At 37.5% G+C, this 24,893-nt stretch overlaps 1 protein-coding gene across 2 annotated transcripts in view; it reads left to right on the top strand.

Annotated features, from left to right (window-relative positions):
• The window catches only part of LOC123532558 (beta-1,3-galactosyl-O-glycosyl-glycoprotein beta-1,6-N-acetylglucosaminyltransferase-like), a 32,172-nt gene extending 17,372 nt beyond the window's left edge, over nt 1–14,800 (top strand). For both annotated transcript variants that reach the window (XM_053517037.1, XM_045314013.2), the window contains exons 3-4: nt 9,058–9,296; nt 13,986–14,800. In XM_053517037.1, coding sequence (XP_053373012.1) covers nt 9,058–9,296; nt 13,986–14,296 — 550 coding nt within the window. In that variant the 3' untranslated portion in view covers nt 14,297–14,800. The remainder of the gene's footprint in view (nt 1–9,057; nt 9,297–13,985) is intronic.
• The last annotated feature ends 10,093 nt before the right edge of the window (nt 14,801–24,893 follow it).

A 24,893-nucleotide genomic window follows, 5' to 3' on the forward strand; every position in this document is an offset into this window, starting at 1 on the left:
GCAAATTCAACTGCCAAAGCTTTCTGGTCATGTGTGAAGGAGGTCCAGTCATTTGGTGGCCAAAAGAGAGTAGGTGTAATTGAAATGCTTCCTTCTGGTACAGCGCTCCATTCTCTTCTTCCGGGTGGTAGAATTGGCATACTGCCGCTCATCAGAAGTGTTTTTGCTAATACAGATGGAGTGATGTGTATTGGTGTTGGTCTATATATTGGTGCTGCTGCTGGATTCTGTGTGGTGGCTGTTGGTTCATACAAATGTGTTGGTGCTGTTGGATTCATGATGGTCGTTGGTTGGTATGGTGGTGGTGGTGCTGTTGTATTCTGGGTGGTTGTTGTTGGTCTGAATGATGGTGTTGGTGCTGATGCTGCTTGATTCACAATGGTTGTCGTTGGCTCATATGATGGTGTTGGTGCTGAGTTAAAAAGTGGTGGAGGTGAGTCAATGAGGTACCTTGGTGATGATACATTTGAGTGGTGATCTGGTGAGCTTTGTGGACTGTCAGTACCAAAAGAGATAGGTGTCGGTGTGTGAAGTGAGTCTAGATCATCTTCGTAGTCAGCTTGTTTTGGCGAGAAGATTGTCGTTGTTAACACTGGTGCTGTAATGACGGTGTTTGTTGTGAGAAGTGTTGTTGCTGTAGTAGTTGTTGGTATTGCGTTGGTGCTGGTCACTGCTGAAGAAGTTGTTGTTGTTGCTGTCGTTGATGTATTGGTGCGGGTCGCTGTTTGAGATGTTGTTGTTGTTGTTGTTGTGTTTACAAGGGTGCTGGTCACTGCTGAAGAAGTTGTTGTTGTTGTTGTTCTATCGGTACAGGTTGCTGTTAGTGTTGTAGTTATCGCACTGGTGCAGGTCACTGGTTGAGATGTTGTTTTTGCTACTTTGGCTGGGACATCAGTCTTCAACCACACAGAAGTTAGAAATTTAACGTCAATCCCAAGGATAGTTGCTAGTTCTGACTTGACTGAAGTTGAATCTGGATGAAACCTCCAGGGACCTGTCGGTGGAGTGAAGCTGGGATCCAGCGACATCATTTTGTGGATGAGGGGTGTTGTGACGGCTGGATCCCTTAAACCGGCATCGTGTATCTGTGCCTTGATGACTTCGTTATTGGTGTTTAGAAAAATGACCACTGCATCTTGATTAGACATGTTAATTTGCTTAAGAGTAAACATTGGACCATGCTGTCTTTTGTTTGCCTTCTGAGGGTTGGCAGCCTTTGACCTTGCTGTCCGCCAGCCTTCTCGCCAGCCTGTAATTCCAGGGACACGCCCAGTTGCCCATCTGGTGATGGCTTCACGAGCAAACTTGGCCTCTTCGGAGTCGTAATTTGGCTGCTTATGGTAAGTCTGTATAAATGACTCGGGATTCCTGGCAAAGAAGAAACAGTTCTCCAGGGACAGTGCTCTTTCAGGAAAATCCTGATATATGATCGTGTGGTGATCCCGTACATGCCGTTTAAGATCTTGCGGATGACGAAATTCACGTACCTTCTGTTCCACACACCATGCACAGACAACTCTGGCAGAAGTATGGTTTGCCTTGATGTTATGGTTTGAAAGATCCCTCTGGTTATTAAATACTGACGGACACTTGTCACAAGGGAACGTTGCACTGCCCGATGACTTACCAACTGGAATTTACAATATACTATAGTTTAGTTATCAAGTAAATATCATCTTAAATAATTTCACAATTCAGCAAATTACATCACATCGACTTATCCTAACATATTCGGAACTTAATTGGCTGATTTAGTGCAACTCTTGCTGTGTCTACCAGTCGATTCACAATTCACAAAAAAATATTCTTGTTGACTTCACATCTATATCAAGTTGGATACTATATCCGGATGTAAAATTAAACACAAATACTGAGCAAATCGCAGGTGGGTGATCAGTCCTCCTTCATTACTCAGGTTGAGCGCTCAAAAAAAAAGTATATATACGTGCACGCTTTGATGGAGACCACTGTCTCACTGATATCACTTCTACACAAGAAATATTTTTGAATTGAATCAGACAGCAGTTTTTTTTTTTGTTTTTATATGCACATCTCAGCCGGTTGAGTTTATTTGAATTATAATTGTGATGACAAAATAATTATCTAGGTGTGTGGTGGGTGGGGGCAGATTTTCTTGTTGAATGTTGACTTTGTTAACTCATATAAGTATAGGTACTGATGACTGGAACTGTTATGGGTAGTGAACCTGGGGAAGTATTACTGAAGTGCATTGGACAAGGCCTTTCTAATAGAAATCAGCCATTCAGGTATATGTGAGCATTTGTACAAAGTAAGTCTGTCTATATGTATTGCTTTTGCTGGAACACTTTGTGAACGTTTGACTAGGTATACTAGGTCATCTATTTTCTTCGTAACTATGTAGGGACCTTTCCATTGTGCGGAAAACTTACTGCAAACACCATGGCGTCTAGATGTATCATGCAACCATACGGGATCTCCTGGGTTGAAAGCTCGCTTCTTGGCATACAGGTCATAATGCCGCTTGCGATACTGGCTTTTGGTGTGGAGGGTTTTTCGTGCAATTTCATGAACACTTTCTAGCTGCTGTTGGAGGTGTTCTACATAGGTTTCTGGTGTGTCAGTTGTACTACTTTGTGGGGGTAAACCTATATAGGCTTGCAGAGGAAGGACATTCTCTCTCCCAAACACCATTTTATTTGGAGTTTGACCTGTGCTGGCGTGAACTGAAGACCGATAGGCCATCATAACCTGTGGTAAGTACTGGTCCCATGCGCGCTGGTTTGTGTTGCAATACATGCTCAGCATAGTTTTAAGTGATCTATTGAAGCGCTCTACATTTCCATTCGCTTGCGGGTGGAAGGGCGTAGATCGGGTGTGATGTATTTGCAGCTGCTTACAGATGGCTTCAATTAAATTAGAGACAAAGTTTGTACCTTGATCTGTGTGGATTTGCATGGGTACACCAAATCTGCAGACATATTCATTAACAAATGCTTTCGCTATCGTTTCGGAGAGCTGATTTGGCAAGGGTATGGCCTCGGTCCAACGTGTGAAACAGTCACATATAACTAAAATATAGACATTCTGTCGGTCAGTCTTTGGAAGGGGACCAAATATGTCCAGTGCACACTTTTCCTGTGGTTCAAGTACTTGCGTCAGACCCTTAGGTGATTTAGGGGGTTTAGAGGGTTTACGTGCTGCGCACATGTGGCATTTCATGCAGAACTTTTCAACATCACCCTTCATACCAGGCCAGTAAAAGGTTTGTCTGATTTTCTCTAGTGTCTTATCCAAGCCTAAGTGGGCTGACGAAGGAATATCATGCATGCAATGAAGCACGTCGGCTCTTCGCTGTATAGGTACCACCAGTTGGCGATAGTGATGATCACTGTCATCATACCAGGTGCGAAACAGACAACCATCATGTAGAGATAACCGGTCCCACATACGCCACAGTACTTTAGTAGTATTGTTTGTACCAGCAACTTGTTGCCAAGTGGGTCTGTTGTCTGAAATCTCTAGTGCATTAATGATGAAATGAATAGAGGAATCACCAAGCTGCTGATCTCTAATTTCTTTAGAAGACCAGTTTGGAATTACAAAAGATGTGTGTTTAAAAACAGAAAAAGAATCAGTCTGACTTCGTGTTGTTGCCCGTGCAACATGTGAATCCGGATTGTCAGAAGAGGGCAAGAGGGCAGAAGGGTCTGAATCGCAATTATGTTGCTGCAAATGTGTATCGTCTGATTCATTGTCTACATTAATTTCATTGGTCACATTATCACTTGCATTTTGTTGCTTAGTACATTTTGTGCAAGGTGATCTGGAGAGGGCATCTGCATTTCGATGTTGGGTGCCTGGGCGATGGGTCACATTTAAGTCATATGTGCCCAGTACTTCAAGCCATCTTGCGACTTGACCGGAAGGCTGTTTAAGGTTCCTCATCCATGAGACCGCAGCATTATCAGTTCTCAATAAGATGGGTTGCCCATACAAATAATGGTGAAATGCCTTGAGTGCATGAACGACCGCCAGGAGTTCTTTTCGTGTTACACAATAGCTTTTCTCATGTTGATTTAAGCTTTTACTGTAGTATGCGATAACAACTTCTCTGTTGTCTTGCAATTGCGAGAGTACTGCTCCAATAGCAAAATGGCTCGCATCCGTGTCAAGTATGAATTTCGCGTCTGGTCTTGGATAACCTAGTATTGGGGCTGACGTCAAAGCTTGTTTAAGTTGATCAAAGGCATTTGCGCAATCTTCTGTCCATAGAAATTTGTTACTTTTCTCACAAAGCTTGTGCAATGGGCGAGCTATTTTGGCATAGCCATGTACAAAACGTCTGTAATACGAACAAAGTCCGAGAAAAGATTTTGTCGTTTTTGCATTGTGGGGTATGGGCCAGTTGCGAACCGCTTTGATTTTCTCAGGATCGGTGGCTACGCCATCCTCTGAAACTAAATGTCCTAAGAATTTAACTTGCTTTTGAAAGAAGATGCATTTTGATGGTTTACATTTCAGACAAGCGTGCTGTAAGCGTTCGAAAATATGTTCTAGGCGTTCAAGGCCCTCAGTTACTGTTGTACATGGCACAATGATGTCGTCCATATATAAGAGACATTCAATCCATTGTAGGCCACGGAGAACATTTTCCATCAGTCTTTCAAATGTCGATGGCGCATTAGCGAGACCAAAACTCATTACTGAAAATTGATATAAACCCATAGTTGTAGCAAATGCTGTTTTCTCTTTATCTTCTTCTCTCATACCAACTTGCCAGTAGCCACTGTTCAGGTCTAGAGAACTGAAATACTTAGACCCAGACAGTGCGTCAATGCAGTCGTCCACACGGGGAAGAGGGTAGGCATCCTTTACTGTGAGATCATTTAATTTTCTATAATCTAAACAAAATCTAGGGGTGCCGTCCTTTTTAGTAACTAATACTACAGGTGATGCCCAAGCACTTTTAGAAGGCTCAATGATACCTCTTTTTAGCATTTTATTAACTTCATCTTTTTCGATTTGACGCTTACCGAGGGGCAAACGCCTGGGAGGTTGACGAATAGGGTGAGCATCTTTAGTGTCGATAGCATGTTGAACAATATCAGTGCGACCTATGTCCTCAGCATTTTTTGAAAAGACGCCCTGATATTTATGCAGTAGTTGAGCAAGACTTTGTTTTTCGAGTTCAGTTAGATGCGTAGAGCTACGTTCAATGAGATCTAAAAGGTGGTCAGGGAAAGGAGTGTTTTCTGTAGGTTCTAGTACTGAGGCAATTCTCTCCTGTTGAATTTCTGGTTCAAAGTAAGACTCACATGTACCTAAAGTAGTTTTCTTATATAATGTTATATCAGACTGACCATAGTTCATTACATTCATTATGAGATTTTTAGAGGTCACATCAACAATGCCGCCCATGATGCAAACTTCACTTTTTGCCATGAGTTCAATTGAAGGCTCTACAAAACCCTGCTGCGTCAAGTGTTCTTTTTGTGGTATTTTAATAGAGACCATCTTGCGAGTATGGGACGGAAGTTTCACGGTCTCTTGAAGTTCAACTCTACAAATCTGATTAGCTTGACCACCTGTCCAAAGTGGGACAAAATTCTGACCTATTACCAGGCAAGACTTTCTGTAATTAATGCTATCAACATGTTGGCGCAAAAAATCTTGACCTAAAATACCGTCTGTTTCCATGCTGCAGACGACAAATGATAGATCAAAACGTTCATTGGCCATTTCAATCAGGAGATCAACACTTCCTGTAACAGCCATGGAGTCCCCATTTATGGTCTTAAGAACCTTAGACATAGGACGAAGTTGAAAAGTGCGTTCAGTTCCGATTTCACGTAACGTTTTCTCAGAAAGTAGTGAAGTAGTTGCACCACAGTCTATTAGAAAATTTATAGATGCAGACCCTACTTGACATGTTACATAAAAACCATTGTCATATTTATTGAAATTCGAACCTGAACGAGCTGAGTGGACTTCGTGTTGTGTATTTTGTAATTAAGGCCTATTTGTTGACATTGTCGCTGACCCTTGACCTTCAGAGTCAGCGCAAATTAGTTTTCCTGCCTCGGTGCAGGAGAGGAGTTTGCCTTAATATCAGTGGTATTGATGCTGAAATGTCGCACATCAGTATTTCTTTGAATATTGTCATGTACATTATGTTGCTGGGGATGTCCGAATGCATTTTGTCTATTTCTGTTTGTGTGGTTATGCCTGACATTGAGATTTTTCGGACATGATGCCCACATGTGATCGGTTGAATTACAACCAAAACATGTTTTAACACTTCTCGGTTGCGACGCGGATCTGTGAACATTTCGTGATGATTCTATTTTATCAAGTCTAGACTCGATGCGTTTGAGGGACAATTCAATGTCTGAAGTCGTATTGCGCGAATCGCAAGCTCGAACATTTGACACAGGAGTCCCGAGAATGGACTCGTAACGCTCGATTACCGCTACTGCATCGTTGATAGTAGAGCAGTTGTGATCCATGCACCTACATTTCATTTCAATTGAAACTAGTTTGTACAGCTGATTCAATGCTAGTTTCTCTTGTGAATGATGATCAAGGTCAGAATACGCCTTTTGTGAGAGCTGCCGGAGATCATCTGCCAGTGATGCAATGCTCTCCCCCTTTAGGCGACGCCTATTTTCTAACTTGCTTAACCATAAACATTGATGTTTACTGCTGCTACCGAAGCGCTCTGACAGACGGACAGACAAAAGCCGATAATCACGTCGTTCATGCTCTGTTAGACTCATGTAAAAATTTCTTGCCGAAACGCGTAAACTTGTAGCAAGCATTAAAACTTTCGTTCTATTGTCCCATAGAGACAACTCGGAACAGTCTTCGAAATGAGATACATACTGTTCAAAACTATTCGATCCGTCATACGTGTCGGGTTTAATCATTGTATGCTGGGGTGTAGCACGTAGGGGACTGCGGTATAAATTGTCGCCACGATCTGAATCAAAATGATATGCAGGTTCATACAGAGGGGTCCTGTTCTCATTGATGTAGTTCATTCTGTCGGGAACACGGAATGTTCGCGATGCTGGATTATGACAATCATTTCGCATGTGTCTCATCGCATCATTATGTTGCGGAACAGAGTTTGTGTTATTTTGTGAGATATCATGTCTAGATCCAGTACTTTCATCATTGTTGAAATTGATTAACATTTCTGAATTATCAGTTGCGTCTATCGTCGGCGTTTCGGATGAAATATCACGTGCATCAGGCCGATCAAATGAAATCTCAGGGTCAGGTGTAGCCATTTTGATATGTTTATTGAAAAAATAAGTTGACAATCTTTTTGCCTATGTATTTGTTTATTTATTGCATAGAAATATATGAATGAATAAAGCTTATAAATGCATGCAGATCTAGGTGTTTCAGTTCGATCACTCGGTCTGTTTTATTAGGCACTTACAGACCGCGCTTCTGACACCAAAAATTGTAAGCACCCATGCTTTTGTGTTTCTGTCAAATATGTATACAGGATGGACTAGGAATATTTAATCTGCACTCTTAGTCACTCTTATCATATTCGCTGAGTAAATCGCATCATTGCTGTGTCAGTCTTGTCGAGTGGAAGGTCTACGTTGTTTCAGATGATCAGTTTTGGTGGAGAAAGCCGAGTGCGAAAGTTGAGCCAATGGTGAGAAAGTTGTTTGTGACTAAGAGCACGGATTACGAAGAAACCATTTCTATAAAATGGTTTGTTGTAGATAGGGATCGGGCTATGGTGGAGGAACTGATCCTATAAATACACTTTAAATGATAACAGTAATGAAGTTCAGAGTTTTATATGTTATTTAATTTAACGATAACGTATTCAATATATTAACGACAAAATATGCTTCTTACAATAAAAATGAGAAACACGTAGGAGATTAAAGGCAGACACAGCAATGGACCAGTTGCAAAGAACTACTTTCAGCCATTTAGTTTTTATCAAAGTTCTACTAAAACCATATTTTATAGAGATCTACGATATAATTCACGATTCTAGAATATAGCGATAGTATATTAAAGGAAATTTGGTAAACCGCTTGTACCTAAAGCTTCAGAGCTTGACTGCATTTTTGAAATTTGTTTAAGATCGAACTTTAAAAGTAGATCAATGTTATTGTTATTGTTGCAACTGACCCGATTGCTGGAACGTGCGTCCTTTTATAACTGACGCAATGCTGGAAGGGATTCTGGAATGCTGGGGACCAATCAAAATCCTTGACACAAAAAGCGCGCTGTCAGTGTTATCGGGTCAAGTCACAGTAAACATTAAATAATATGGAATTAACGTAAACTGTGCTGCTGTAAAGGGATTAAAAGGTAAGGGCAGATACAAAGAATTGATTTAAAAAGGGGAACTGATATAATTGTCTCCGATAAACCAAACTAGAGACGAAAATATAGCGTTCCAGCATTTTCCAGCATTGCGCGTTCAAAGCAGACAAATAGTTACACGGAGCGTTCCAGAATATTTCTGAAGTTTGCTAATTACATATTCGCTTCCGAATAAGATTTACTTTTAAAACAATCAAAGTTAACAAAACAGTATTCTATGGCAATATAAATCAGTCATTTAAGCATTCCCTGCAAAATTACCAAAATTCATGCGCAAACATTCATAACAAAAATGGCGGACATATTCAACTTGTAAATACATCATGCAGGAATGCTGCAAATCGAAATATTAACAAAAGTGATTTATAACAAGCAAAGATTCTCTGATGAAATCAAAGTGTTATGTCAGTACTAAACATACATTAAAGGAAACTGGATTAAAATCTGTATTCTACACATGGTGAGTACTGGTTCGTAAAGTGAATGATATCCGGATACACGAAAGTTGGGTTATCAGATTTCCAGCTATTACACTTCTGTACAGCGCAAGATCTTCTAAATAAGATGAAAATATGCTGCCGTCAAAATTCAGTCACTGATCATTCGACTGATTCCTTAGTTAATAATTCACTTTTTAGCATATCCTTTCAATTTAATTCCATTTGAAGGTTAAATTGTTTTGCGTCTGACTTCATAATTTCTGTTCTTCAGAGCGAGGAAAGTCTACCCTAAACGCTGGAGAATGGCAAAATGGCCACCACCACATAAGATACAGATTGTGAAAGGATCTATGCATATTGCCGTTAATAGGCATTTTGTCGATTTCTGCCTACATGATCCAAGGTCACATAAATTCTTAACGTGGTTAAGGCCAACAGAAATTCCAGATGAGACGTTCTTCCCTTCATTGAATCATAACCCACATTTAAGAATCAAAGGATCTTTCCTTGGTAAGTAAAACACAAATATGCGGTAAGTCGAATTTTAAATGCACATATAGCCTGTAATATTCCGATGTAACTGAAGGTTCCGGAAATCATTTAAAGCATGTACGAAATGTTACAGCTGTAAAATACCTGTATTTTTGTTCAAAATTGCAGTCATGATTATTTCAAAACGCCTGTAGATTTTATAGAACAGGATTGATTTTTACAATTGTACATTTCACTTTACAGCTGTAAAATGACTTTAAATAATTCGAATTGTGCAAATTAATGACAGCTGTAAAAAAACTTACAGCAATTACATCTTTGAATATGCCAAAAGGCTAGAGCTGCAGAAACGTTGTTGAAAAGCGGGCATTATTTTAGGGGTCGAAAGCAAGGGTAGAGCATGTTTAAAATGAATGAAAGGATTACTACAAAAAAAGGCAGAGCTTCATTTTAGATATTAGCTTACAGCAAAATGAAATTGTTTGAAGTTTGGAAAATAAAATGAAGTAGATTTCTATATTCATACTAAATTTAATGATTAGCTGCTAAATATATAGTTTTTATACTATCATTAGGTCATCAATAAAATACGCAATCTTCAAGTGGTCAGCATTGATCATCCCGCATTGAGTGTACGCACGTATTGAATGTGCATCATTAAACCTATATTAAACCTAACCCTAACGTTTAGTCAGTATATTATAAACTCAAGTGAGTACATCCAGTAGGGGAGATATAATTTGGAAGTCGTTGGTAAATTATTTGTCCATGAAAATTTTCCCATATCTCTGCATTTAGCACCCCTTTTAATTACCTGATACACGGCGGCTTATCGCGCAAATCATAAATGCGAAAGCTGGTTGCCTTTCGGACAAACCAAAGTGTAAGTTGCAGTACGACAAAAGTTACTGGAGCTTGTCTATAAATATTTTATAAAGCAGGGTTATTGTGAGTTAGATAATTCTGACATATTCGAAAGTATGATGTACACTGCAGGAAATAGTGACAAAAGAAAATAACATGTGTTCACATCAAGAAAATCTCCTTTTCAAAAGACGATGTAACAAGCACACTCGACAAACACGCCTGGTCCACCAAAAATATATTCAAGAACCCTTACTAAATCATTAACTACTAGTTGGGCATCACATTTCTAGTCATTTTACTTGTTTTAATAAAACAAATTCATGAGAAATGTTATGTCATACAGTCATACACTAAAATTTGTATATGTATTAAACTGAAGGCAGGAAGAATACAAGATTTCTCTTCTCTACTAACAGTCGCACAAACATTGATCACTGAGTTAACGCCAGCGTCCATATGCCAATATGCAATACAGCCAACGACTCGTCATTGAGTTTCATAGAGTCTCGCATTGGCATAACTAGGTTGTTGACCAGTGGAGCTTTTATCGTCAGTCACACACGGGAACTTTTTATGCCTGTCAAAAAATCTTCAATTCTTGGATCTCAAAGTGTCATAGGTATCAAATTATGAACGAGAAAGACATCACTGTTCTGTGTTTGTCTCTATCAGGTCGACAGCTCATCGGTATAGTGCAAGCATCCAGTATTTCTCTTTCCTGGACCCTGTGAATTTTTCGCTTGTTCTGACGAGGTATTGATTGTAGGTTCTACCTAACAGAATTAAATATTATTGTTACATTTATACTTAAAACGAAAGGCAAAGTCGAATACAGTTTAACATTTAACGCAAAACTATATGCGCAATTCTCTCGGTTTGAGCACTGGATACATTTTGGCCCATTTTGGCAATGTATTAGCACTTCCAGTAAATTAAACATTACATAAAATGCGATAATACAATATTTGATGTTTTGTTTGCTATATTTTCATTTGAATGGATAGTTGGTCACGAAAAATAACATTTATGTACTGCATTGTGGTTCAGTTAGGCGTTGTTTGATAAAAATGCTTGCAGAATTTTTATCATTTCTCACTTGTTATTTCACTTTCTAAGAAGATATGTTACAGGATATATATTTCTTTGTATAAAGGTCGGACTACGAAGCCCGATTTTCGATATCCTATACCAAAAATAAAATAACATGAAGAAAAATAAATCACTAACCGTAAATTTGTCTATTTTTCGTGCGCAAATCGTTTACTGGAAGTGACGCAAAGGTAGTAGACGTAAGATAAGTGTTTAACTGGGATTGACTGAGATTTTTCGAAGGAAAAAGAAAGTAATGATTCTCAAGCTAACGACATAAAACCTACTTTACGAAATCTGGTAGTGATGACATTTATTTTAACGTGAAAATGAGCAAATGATACACTGGATAAAATGATACATATGCGCGCATCTATCGTTACGTCACATATTACACAAATAGTGACACATAAATAAACTGCGATTAGTCCGCCAATATGTCGGTAAAGTTTGAGTGGGAGGCACCAACCACGATGAGTTAATCAAAAGAATTGTGTTTTCGACACAGGTAAGTACTTTTGTCTGAGTCTGCTTTTTAAAAAGAATCATTCGTCGAATATTTTATTACAACATGCCGCCACTGGCTTTATAAATGGAAAATCTTTATAACTGTTGCTTACATACTCGAAGCAGATTCTATATTTACGTTTGTCGTAGGACACAGTGTCATTCAGTACGGATGGGGCGAAAAGATACATCGTGGATGGGGTACTATATGATACAATGTATCATTTTGCTCCGCTGTCATAATTTTATCATTGTTCTGCTATGTAACTTTTTTAACTGATATTCAACAGCATATTGTATCATTTACACTTTTGAAATAACTAGAGTAGTAACTGGCATGTGTATAGGTATAACCTCTTTATGGTATTTTGGGTTTTTGTTATAGACTAATTATTGAATAAGAATTTAAGAATTACTCATTTATTGCCATAGTATTGTTTTAATAATTATAAAAAAAATAGTATATCTACCACTCGGCTATTTCATATAAAGCTGCAGTAACAATAATGCAATGAACATTAAAGCAACCAGTAAACATATGCATATGCGTCATCGAAAGGGGATGGAGGCAAGGGTGTTCTACCTGTACATACGTCCGGGCAAAGACATGTTTGACCTATAATTTCAAAGAGGCATGTTGAAATAACCTTGTTTGAATAATCGGCATCAGCTGAGGAATTGCCACACGCAAATTAGAGGCCCTTGCCTCCAAGGTCAATGGCACACTTGGATTTCAATGGTTTATGATTCAAACCAAGCAAATCTCTGTGCATGTCAATACTCCATAGCGGGGGTACACATTCCAGTATCAGTATCTCTTATTATGACTTTTAATTATGATTACTTTTCCTTTCAGAATTGTGCGCAAATACATTCGTAAGACATGCAGAGGTGGAACACACCTTAACAAAGTTTTCTTAAACAGTTGATCTGCCTACCAAACTTCGATAAGTTTACAACTTCATCCATGCAAACTCAAGCTTTATACTAGTACTTTCAGAAATTCTGTCACAAAGCATTACTGCTAGCCATGCTTTTAATCATGAACAACCAAGATGTTTGACAGGGGCGGAGACATGTGTCTTCTGTTATCTTCATCTCGTTCGATATGAAGTGGAAACTTCTTTAGACTGTTAAGTTGTATTTCAAGACAATTCGCAGTAGAGGCAAAAGAGCTTGTTCCATTTCTTGTCATTGCTTCTGCCTTATTCGACATTTTTAGCAACAGCTTCTTCACCATAATTTGAAGACTTTCTTTTACCACAAGTAGCTAATAGTACAGATTCAAAGTATTCAATGAAATTATCTATCAACAGTTTCATTGTTGAGCCCAGTGTTCAGAAGTGATGATTTTAAAGATTAAAACTTCTTTTGGAGTGAATATTACTGACTAATATTGTTACTTTCCGGGACTGATCTGATAACAGCAGATGCCATTCAAGTTGAGCACTGCCTATCACTACCTATAATAACTTCTTTGGTTATATAAGTATTTAAACTTTAAAGCCTACTTGCACGAAACAAAATATTTTCTTTATAAATTTTCAAGTTGCTTCATTATTAAATTTGGTAAATAAAAACACTTTTGTTTTTATCACTTTTCACCATGTGTTGTAACAATTTGTCCCGCTCATGGTGCAAATTGTTACAGTTGACTGCATTAACTTATCACATCAATAATTTGTGAATGAATGAAATAATAGATTCTTTTGGAGGATGATCATGGAGCGTCACACCATCGCGATAAACGTCATGTTTTTTAAACTAAAATCACGCTCTGTTGATTAAATATGAATTGAAATAGCAAAAAGAGTATCATCATTTTGCCCCGATCTCCCCATTAGAATTCTTTGAAATACATACAATGCTAGTTTTACATTTTGCACTGCTATATATAGATCTATGTCTTTAGAATCTATACGGATAGAGGATCTGCTTATTGTAACTGATGTTAGATATATGACATGAACTTTTAGTTGAAGTGTGTAGGGTTATTATAACAGTGCCTTGATGTGCAATGATGTATTTAGCTCGAGTGGATTTTGCGAGCATTGCACCGAATGTGTTCCAGCTTGGAAAAGTCCAAAAGAGTCTAATATATCGATGAAGATAAACAATATGTGGAAAAGTGTATAAGAACCGTTTTATTAGTCGAGCTCGGTAAACTGTTGACACATTGAACGCCGAGACGCCAACATTTCATTATTTTAGGTATATGATATAATCATGTATTATTCTTTTAAGGAGAAGCAGAGCAGTATCCTTTGAAGCCGTTTTTTCTTCGTCATGTCATCTGGCAGTTTCGCGGAGGTAGAAGCTGCTCTGGAAAATTCGTTAGAGAGGTGTGCATACTTGGAGTTGGAGATCTTCACAGGGCGTACAACAGTATTGAGTTATTTGCTAACAAGTTTTATCTTGATTTTGAGCATATAGCTCTTGATTGTTTAGAAGAACTGTTATATGAAAGAACATGGAAAGAATATATTGAAGACATTCCTATCGACACGTCTTATTATAAACACTTACACTACGCAAAAATGCAGTTAAAACCATGACAGATAAGTACTCGCTGTTCGCAAAGAACACTGTTCGTTTCTTGTGCTATACGTGTTCTGTATATTTATCTTCTGATGGGACAACCCGCAACGGTGGGCATAGAAAGATTTTTTTCTTTCTATTCTATAACCGTTTTTATCAGATAAAAATAGTTAAAAATAGTTATTAATGTATTTTTATGAATACTAAACACAAACAAACACAACTTCTAATACAAAATGCTTCACATATGGTTCTGTGAGCTTATTTACTGTGTTATGAACATGCTATTCCCTATCTGTTTATTTCACTGTTTATTTTTTATTTTTGTTTTATTTTGAATAGCGATGACTCATTTTTTACAACTCGTTTAAATGGGAAAACCGTATTGTGAGTGAGTGAGTTGAGTTTTACGGCGAATCGACACAAAATATATCGCCGAGAAGAAATTATGTTGAAAACGTCAATTGTAAAGCATGCCTTAAATCACTTATGTAAAAATGTAAAGCATATCTAAAATCATTTATGTAAAAATGTAAAGCATCTAAAATCATTTATGTAAAAATGTAAAGCACATTATGTAAAAATATAAAGCATATCTAAAATCATTTACGTAAAAATGTATCTACGTATATGTTAAAATATCAGCTGCAAACAAAATAATATTGCAAAAGATGTGAATAAAAATATGAAATATCAGATATTTTGATAAATTCCTATCTACTTTAAAAACGATAAAACATTTTCGACTGAAACATTTTCAAATAACTATTTCAAAGCTTGAACGTCATAGGATGTACTGCGTATTGGAGCAAAGTCCACACAGACGATTAAAACATGTTTAATAGTTAGCGGTGTTGGACATGGTACACATTCGGGTTGATCTTCTTTGTTCAAAAGATAAGAATGAGTCAAACGGGTATGACCTATTCGACAACGATAAAGAACAACTTCCTCCCTGCGAACAGATCCTTGGTGCCATTCCCCTAGAGTAGGTTTAATATCATGAAGTTTATTGAATGAAGCATTGTTCCATGACGATTGCCATTTAGATAAAATGTATTTGTTTATATTGGACCTAAAATCGGTATGTGGTAATTTCAAATTAGATTGTGATAATAAAAGGGATTTCTTTGCTGCAGTATCAGCATCCTCGTTTCCATGAATACCAACATGACTGGGAATCCAACAAAATATGATAGACTTTTTTTAAAGATAGTTCATGAACCTTGAGAAGAATATTTTGAATGAAAGGATTTTCCATATTTCGTGTTGTTATACTTATAAAATAGACTGGCCCAGTTTATAGGTTGGTCAGGGCTACCATATGTATTGTATTTTGTCATCGAAATATTTCTATAAAATGCTTCTCCCCCTTCCGTTTGGATCCGTCCATGTTTACAAACACGTTGTTTATTTTATGGACTGTACTGTGAAGCCTGTCTTAGACTTGAGACATCATGTATGTTAACAGGTTATTTATATTCTACGATTTTCCAGAAGGGTCCATCATAAATGCTCATAAACATGATGTTAACATTATTTTAAAGACTGTTTTTTTTAGATTGAATCTTCTTTTTAATCTTGTTGATACATGTAAGTGCAAGAATCTTCCATAGTGTTTTGAATATTAAGTTGTCCCAGGCCAAGAAATAACCTAACTAAGATTTTATTTAAACTTTCATGTATTTCTTAATAACAAAATACATGTATTACCAATTTGGACATTTAAAACATGATAGATTTACATTAATATTGTGAATCTAAAAACTATCATTAAAAAGAGGATTTATATTGTTTGGAAATATTAAATTCAGTCTGGATTCTGTTTGAGATTTAGTATCAATATTGATTTGACTAGGACAGGATTTAGGCTAATTTTGAATATCGGAATTGGAATTACGGCTAGTTAACAATTCCAAGGTATTTGAATTATTACTTTTCAAAACAAACTTTGTTATTGTTAACAGTTGCTGTTTTTAGCTCACCTGAGCACAAAGTGCTCAGGGTGAGGTATTGTGATCACTCACCGTCCGGCGTCCGTCCGTCCGTCGTCCGTCCGTCCGTCCACACTTTCCTTTAAACAACATCTCCTCCTTAACCAACAGGCCAATTTTGATGAAACTTCACAGGGTTGTTCCTTGGATGGTCTTCTTTAAAAATTGTTCAAAGAATTGAATTCCATACAGAATTCTGGTTGCCATGGCAACCAAAAGTAAAAACTTTAAAAATCTTCTTCTCAAAAACCAGAAGCCTAGAGCTTAGATATTTGGTGTGAAGCATTGCCTAGTGGACCTCTACCAAGTTTGTTCAAATCATGACCCCAGGGTCAAAATTGACCCCCGCCCCGGGGGTCACTTGATTTTACATAGGAAAATTTTAAAAAAATCTTCTTCTCAAAAACCAGAAGCCCTAGAGCTTAGATATTTGACTTGTAGCATTGCCTAGTGGACCTCTACTAAAATTGTTCAAATCATGACCCCGGGGTCAAAATTGACCTCGCCCCAGGGGTCACTTGATTTTACATAGGAAAATCTTCAAAAAATTTCTGAAAATAAACCAGAAGGCTTAGAGCTTAGATATTTGACATGTAGCATTGCCTAGTAGACTTCTATAAAATTTATTCAAATCATGACCCCTGGGGTCAAATTGACCCCGCCCCATGGGATTACTTGATTGTACATAGAAAAATCTTCAAAATAAACCAGAAGGCCTAGAGCTTAGATATTTCATATGTAGCATTGCCTAGTGGACCTCTACAAAATTTGTTCAAATCATGACCCCCGGGGTTAAAATTGACCCCACCCCAGGGGTCACTTAATTTTACATAGGAAAATCTTCAAAAAATTTCTAAAAATAAACCAGAAGACTTAGATCTTAGATATTTGACATGTAGCATTGCCTAGTAGACTTCTACAAAATTTGTTCAAATCATTACCTTTGGGGTCAAATTGACCCCACCCCATGGGGTTATTTGTTTAGCTTTAGCAAAGAATTTTTTTCAAGAAAGCAATTAAACTCAGGTGAGCGATATAGGGCCATCATGGCCCTCTTGTTTCTGATACCTTTAGTATTTAAATAGCAAGCAGTTGTTATCTTCATAATTTAAATTATAAAGCGAAGTATTAGTGAAATTATTTTGATCACTAGTATTATTCCTTTTGTATTTCTACTTGTGTAATAATCTTCACAGCTACAGCAAAGTTCTATCCGTAAAGTCAAGGCCGGATTTATGATTTATCCTGTCACTTGCAGTATTTTCGACCCGATATCAGGGTGCCGTATATCTTTCTTGATATACCGTCAGTTGATCATGTGACCAGTGATATACGGTCAGTTGATCATGTGACCTTATGATCGATATTGTTGTCAAAAGAAATTTTGCAACGAAACCATCATCATTGTGTTGGAAATGTCCGAACTAAGAAAATGAATGGTCAAATAATGAGTTTTTATTCAAAAACGAAGAAGTTATTGCGATTTTGCCGGTAATCACGTCATTATATAAGTGACGTCATTACGAATATGACGTCATTAAAGCGGTTGTCGCATACTTATTTTTGTAAAATAAATTGCCAAATATCGGAAAATGAAGTAATGACAAGATAAATAGAATAATAGGTTAGTGCCTAAGATGGAGAAAGTTTATCTGGCTCGGCTCCGGACGTTATCAGGTTCGCCTTCGGCTCACCCGATAACCTCCTCCACCTCGCCAGATAAACTTTCTCATCTACGGCACTAACCTATTATTCTCTATTTACATTGCACTCATTGCAAAGCATACGTTTTTTATTACTGAACGTAGCACAGTACTTATATTTCAATTTTGAACAAATAGTCTCAATCAAAAAAATTGAGGGCCATTTTAAAATTGATAACAATCGTGCTGGACATAGTACATATCCTGTGTACAGGGTGACTACGAATTTATAGTTATTCCTTCAAAATATTTTCTCTTCACTTCCACGCACATTCGCCGCGGTGATGAACGCTAGTTTATACTAATCTATTTGAGGTCGATTGTGAAGCAAGTTCTAAAACTTATATTAGTTACTCTCGACTACTTCTTCCCGACGGAATCAGTCGTCACGGGGTATGCGAGAAAATAATCCAGTTTCCTTTTTGATGTTGAGGCCAAGCAAGGGAGCTACTGGTAACTTTTCACGACTTTGGTATGACGCGGCCAAGGATCGAACCCACGAATTGGCACGCACGACGATGAACTTGCAGAAAAGTCTCCCCTTGGTATATTTTTCGGTCTTGGAAAGAGGAAAAAGTCAAAAGGATTAAGATCAGGAGCAAAATGACCTTGAATGATTTGTACCGCTTTTCCATCTCTCGGAAACATTTGATGTATTAGTACATTGGCTGGAACTATCAATAAGATTAAAATACTCTCGCATATAGACTCAATGAGTATTTTATGACCTTCTGTAAGATGTATTTTACTGTAAAAAACGGCCTTTAAGTGCCATCTGCCGACCGTAAAATACCCCCATACTTGGATTCAGTGTATAATGTCTGGTCCTTCGGGAGCATGGAGACCGTTAAATCTTGCTATACGCCAGTGGTAACTTTTAAAAACACTTCAGTACTATTCCGAAATTAATTACACACATCGGCAACATCTGAAGGATAGGTCATCAATGAAAACGTACAATATATTGCCTTAAACACGAATGTGTAAGCTCATTATATAATAATGCATAAATACAGTCTATACAACAATCAACCATATAGGTCATGATAAAATATTTGTTTTCTTTCTCTATAAAACTTTGAAAAAGTTTAAAAATGTCTATCCCGAAATCAAAATCCTGCAACAGAAGGGATGTATGGGTTTGTAGGCGACAGACATTTATACAACTAGAATATGTCTGTGGGACACAGGATGTGCCCCACTGGTACATTTATCACAAATAAGGGGCAATAAATCAAATGTTTGCAGTCGTAAGGGGGGCGGGGGGTCTAGCCTCAATAAACATTTTCATATTAAGGATTCATTATTCTAGGCCATATACTTTTTGAGCTATAAGCATCACAAACAAAAAATCCACTATTTGGCTATTTCAAGGGCCATAAATCTGTAATAAGCGTAAAGATTCTCAAGAAGATGCAAGGTTTCATGAATTTACATCAAATACTTTGTGAGCTAGACATGTCATTAGGTAAAAATGTGCATTTTTGACTATTTCAGGGGCCATAACTTTTAAGATAGGGGAGGAGCCACACGAAAAATAGGAGATGCGCAAGTTAATATCACAATAAAGAATCATGCAAGTTTTCATCAATTTATATCAAATACGTTTTGAGCTAGGGCATCACAAGGTAAAAAATGTACATTTGTGACTATTTCAGGGACAATAACTCTGGAAAATGGGAGTATCTCAAAAAATAGAAGGTGCGCAAGTTCATATTAGAACAAAGACTCATGCAAGGTTTAATCAATTTATATGAACTACATTTTGAGCTAGGCGCGTCACAATGTAAAAATTTGCAGTTTTGACTATTTCATGGGCAATAACTCTAGAAATGGGTGGCGGAGTCAAACATGAAATAGTGGTAGCGCAATTTCGTATCACGATAAAGACTCAAGCAAGGTTTCATCAATTTATATGAAACACTTTCTGGGCTAGGTGCGTCACAAGGTGAAAATGTGCATATTTGACTATTTCAGACGCCATTACTCTTGAAATAGGTGGCGTAGCCAGATGAAAATTACTAAGTTCGCAAGTTCATATCATTAATCTATATCAAATACGTTTTGAGCTAGGCGTGTCTCAAGGAGAAAATGTGCATTTTTGACTATTTCAGGGGCAATAACACTCGAAATAGGGGCGGAGACACACGAAAATAGGAGGTACGCACGTTCATATCATAAAAAATACTCAGGCAAGGTGTCATCAATTTATATCAAATACATTTAGAACTAGGCGCGTCATAAACTTTGGACAGACGACGGACGTACGGACGAGATCAAATTTATATGCACTCACCATTCGTGGGGGGTGGGGCACAAGATACAAAAACAAAATCTACAACAAGGCGAAACAAACACGTAATGGTAGATTTGTGTCCATGTTTTCAGGTCAATATGAAAGCTATAGCAATACGTTTCCAGTTACTTTTAATTAAAAAAGAAGCGTCTCACATCACATAACATGTTCTGGTGGTTTTGTCAGTGTGAAATTATACAATATGCCTTTATTAACAGCAAGACAGACGTTCACCAGAAGCAAGCAGCAACAAGCACCTGAGACCAAGACTTAACTGAACCTTGCATTATTTTACTGAACTATGCTACAGAAGTGTACCGAGCAGTCAAGTGTTGCCATCATCTTCGGTCTTTACACTGACACCAGGGGCCGTATTCATAAAGCATCTTAAGTATAAGTTTTGACTTAAGTTTTTAAAAAATTTTACTTAAGTTTGTGGTGATTTCAACTTAAGTCTAAGTAAAAACTTAAGTTCTAGCTCAAACTTAAGATACGTAAGAAATGATTTAAGTCAGAAAATAAAATAGCGTGGAGAGTACGATTAAAGTGTTGTTTTCAGATAAAAGCACAATAAAAAACAAGAATTACTTATTAAGTTGTTTTATGAATAACAAATATACTTAAGTAAAATAAATTTCAAACCTAAGTAATACTTAAGTAAATAATCAATTTCTTATACTTATACTTAAGATGCTTTATGAATACGGCCCCAGATCAGAAAGAAAATGCCTCTGTACATGTTATATCCTACCCGTAGGTATTCTATAAGAACCATGGCCATGAAGGGAAAAATTTACTAACCCGTTTCAATGTGTACTATGGATATCAAACAAGTTGTAATTTTTCTTCCATTGTGTACCGGTCACATTACTTCAATACATGTTATCTTAGAAAAACAACGCGTAGTTTATTGTTATTTCAACGTTACACAAACAAAAATGCTTGACCTTCCCTGGTGAAGTTCCGTTCTAGATTACAAAACCATTCTGATTGGCTGTTGTGAAAATGTGTCAATCGTCTTTTTACTACACGTGTTCGCTAAAATGTGAAAATGCAGCATAAATGTGCAAAATGAATAAAATAAACAGAACAGATGCAGACCAATGTACGATTTCAAATTAAAGATCATATACAAGATGAATGTCATTCATCATTTCCAGTTTTAGTGTAAAATTGTATTTTTTAATTCTGTTTTTGTTTGTTTACATTTCGCCAAACATGTGCCGTGATCTCTAGACCGGATGTTCATTAGAGAAGGTCAAGCAAGTTTTTTCTGTAACGTTGACGAAAGCATAAAATGTGTTGATAATCTCAGCAATATGGAATATTGAGACAAGGTGACTGGTGCACGATGGAAGATAAATTATCGCTTGTTCAATATACTAGGCACCATTCACCGAACTGTGCGTTTAAGTTGAGAAATTTACGATTGAAACGGGTTAGTATATTTTCCCGTTCATGACCATGGTTCTTATAGAATACCTAGGGGTAGTGTATAACATGTACAGAGGCATTTTCTTTCTGATCAGGCGCCAGTGGGTCTTTATACTAAGAAAAATTATTTTACAAGGATTTGCGTAGATCCAAACAAATGTTTATCAAACAACAAAAGGAAAGCGAATCGAAATAGTTTTAAAAATATTGGTAGTTGGGCACCAAAGAACATTTCTATCATATTATCTGAAAGCAGGCAAACGGTTTCTTTGAAGAAAATTTTGTCCTTTTTCCGTGGCCTTGGCAATCACAGTTCTGCATGGAATAGAATTCTCCTAACGACATTTGTAAAAGACCTGTAAAGTAATATTCAGACCAAGTTTCTTGAACTGCAACCAAATGATTTCAGATGGGATTCATTTGAAAACAAAGCATAGACAGACCGACAGACGATAGTGAGGATCTCAATAGCTCAACAAATGCACTTCTTTTTAACATGAGCTAACAAGCTCTGCAGCAATCGCATTAAGAGCCTTTTACCTACATTTCCTCTTTCAAGATTAGATGTTGCTTTGAAATGAGATACAAACAAGGTAAAACATTTAATAATGCTACAGAATAATTAATTAAAGTGACTGCATACAAACCGCTGAATGGATCAAATTTCAAAACGTTTTTTTACAGACACGATGAATTTGCCCTACCTCTATTGCGACAAGATAAATAACGATGTGTCGTTCATAAATACGATAACAATAATACATTCTGTAACATCTAACGTTTCACTTGTTGTCTTGCTCTTCAACGACAGATTTATATACCATCATCAATGTTATCACCGCCGTTCGAAAACGAAATGTTTGGAATATCTTCTGTTGAATTTCAGACAAACATTTCCTACCTTCTCTAGTCCGATCGATTACACTACTACTACGTGTTTCTGTTAATCATATATTTCTAGGAACACATTTTATATTGTAGGGATGAGGCATGTAACTGTGCTAGTATACCTGTTGAAATAAGAGGTATTGGATTGTGCCCGAGCCCGTAGTGGTGACGGCACCAACGTATCACCGAGGTATACAGCAGATGGTTTAACTGAAAACAAACATACAGGCATTGACAACATTCTATCAAAAATGGTGAAAAAACTAAATCAAATCAATCATAAGCCAATAAGGGCTCGACAGTTATACGTTTATTGAACGCGCATAAAGAATAAAGATGTCATGACAGCACGCTATCTCCTTGTTAATGCAACTTTACTCTCCTATATAATAGCTCCATGCTACATTATGTTAATGTCATAAATTTGAAAACAGTCACACTTAGTATAAGTTGCAGGCGGATACCTAAAAAGAGCGTTTGAAAAGTAGAAGCAACAGTGGCGGGCTATCCATACCTCAGCCATTTTCCAAAAAATGACTACGTGAGACATTCGAAGTACTCACCGCCGGACTGTACACACTTTTCCAGGGAAAAAAGCCACTCAGAAAATGCATTTTGAAAGCGCTCTTTAGGTATACTGTTTATACACTGGTATAGAGCGCTTCCAATTGCGCTGCGCGTTTCAAAGCTGCGCCCCTTTAAGCATGATTTCATGTATGAGTTCAACCAAAAGTGACAAGGGGCTAAATGGTGTGTATTGTAAAACCTCAGTATAATTCTCCTTGAGATATTCCTGTACTACGGCTGAACGATGGGCCGAGGCGTTGTCGTGTAGCGGCTTGATGCCACGCGCCCTTGTTCTTGAGCGCTTTGCCGTGTAGTGGTAGAGAACAGCAGAGGGGACATTTTCTTTTTTAAATGTACCACTATGTACCATGCACCTTGCCTACTTTCAATGTACCACCGCCGTATTTAAAATGCACTACTATCTTCAGGGACAGGGACTTGAGTCAAACAACAATTCCATCAGAGTCAAAGAACCTGATGCTTCTGCTGCGCCGAGCAGTAACGGGTCCCTCGTTATTTTCACCTACCCTCATGTTATTTTTTTTTTGGTTATTGTCAGGCTCAAAAAAGTACAGCCACATCTCATCACCTGTAACGATTTCTTTTGATATGCCTATTCCTTGTTTTTATATTTGACAAGCAGAGTGGAAGCTTTTTCTACCTCCATCCTCTTTTGCTCAGGGGTCAATAAATGCGGTATCCAGCGTGCACAGACCTTGCGCAGATTTTGTATTTTTTATTAAATCGGAAAAACCACTGACGATTTAAGGCCCATCATTTCCCATATCTGCTCCATTGTGCAACTTGCATCTTTACTAATTATTACTTTCACAGTTTCAATGTCTTTGTCAGACACAGCAGTCAGACGGCACCCAGGACGGGCCTCACCTCTGGGGACTGGTTCTCCCCTCTTTAAAGAGAGATAGTCATAGGACAGTATACGGTATGGCAGCGCACTGACTCCGTACAGTATGTCTTAGTCAGCTTTAATTTCTGATGATCAATGCAAAGCAGTCCACGTATCTTACAAAACGCCTCTGCTATTTGCGAAAATTGCAGCTAGATTCAGCCATTTTTATCAACCAGTATGATATACTACATGTATTTCAACTGTTAGTTAAATGTGCTTTTGTACGTGATTTTAGTGCCATCTCCAGTCAGCTGGACAGAAAAATCAAGACTCTTTCTATTGATATGCCACACTTGTGTGTGCATATGCAAATGGGGAAAATACTGTTGCCACTACTTTCAAATGCTCCTCGTATATCAATGACCTATAATTTGACTGTTGTGAAGACAAATGTTTAATCGTTTCACTAATTACAAACAATTATGGCAATAATCACACATGCCTTAAAATAACTTGCACCGGACTGGTATCTATTAGGAATTTTATAGCGCCGTATTTTACACGTCATAAAATACAGATGGCGCACTGGCACAAACACAAACTAGCATCATATTATCTTCCTTATATTTAAGTAAATGATTCTAACCACAGTTTATACCACAACATAATATAGAGGTTTCATAACAAGTTAAAGTCTAAGCCCCATTACCGTATCTTCTGTCCGCACATTATCGTACCGACATTCATATTATTTGTCGGGTCCGTACAGTCAAGAAATATAATGGGGATTTCACCATTGATGCAGTCGAACAGATCTCGATTTAACTCCGCGTCAAACTGATGAGGAGTGGAATAGAAGATCACATGCTGAGGTGGATTAAG

This window comes from Mercenaria mercenaria, chromosome 11 (assembly GCF_021730395.1).
Source record: "Mercenaria mercenaria strain notata chromosome 11, MADL_Memer_1, whole genome shotgun sequence".
Classification (NCBI taxonomy): Eukaryota; Metazoa; Mollusca; class Bivalvia; order Venerida; family Veneridae; genus Mercenaria; species Mercenaria mercenaria.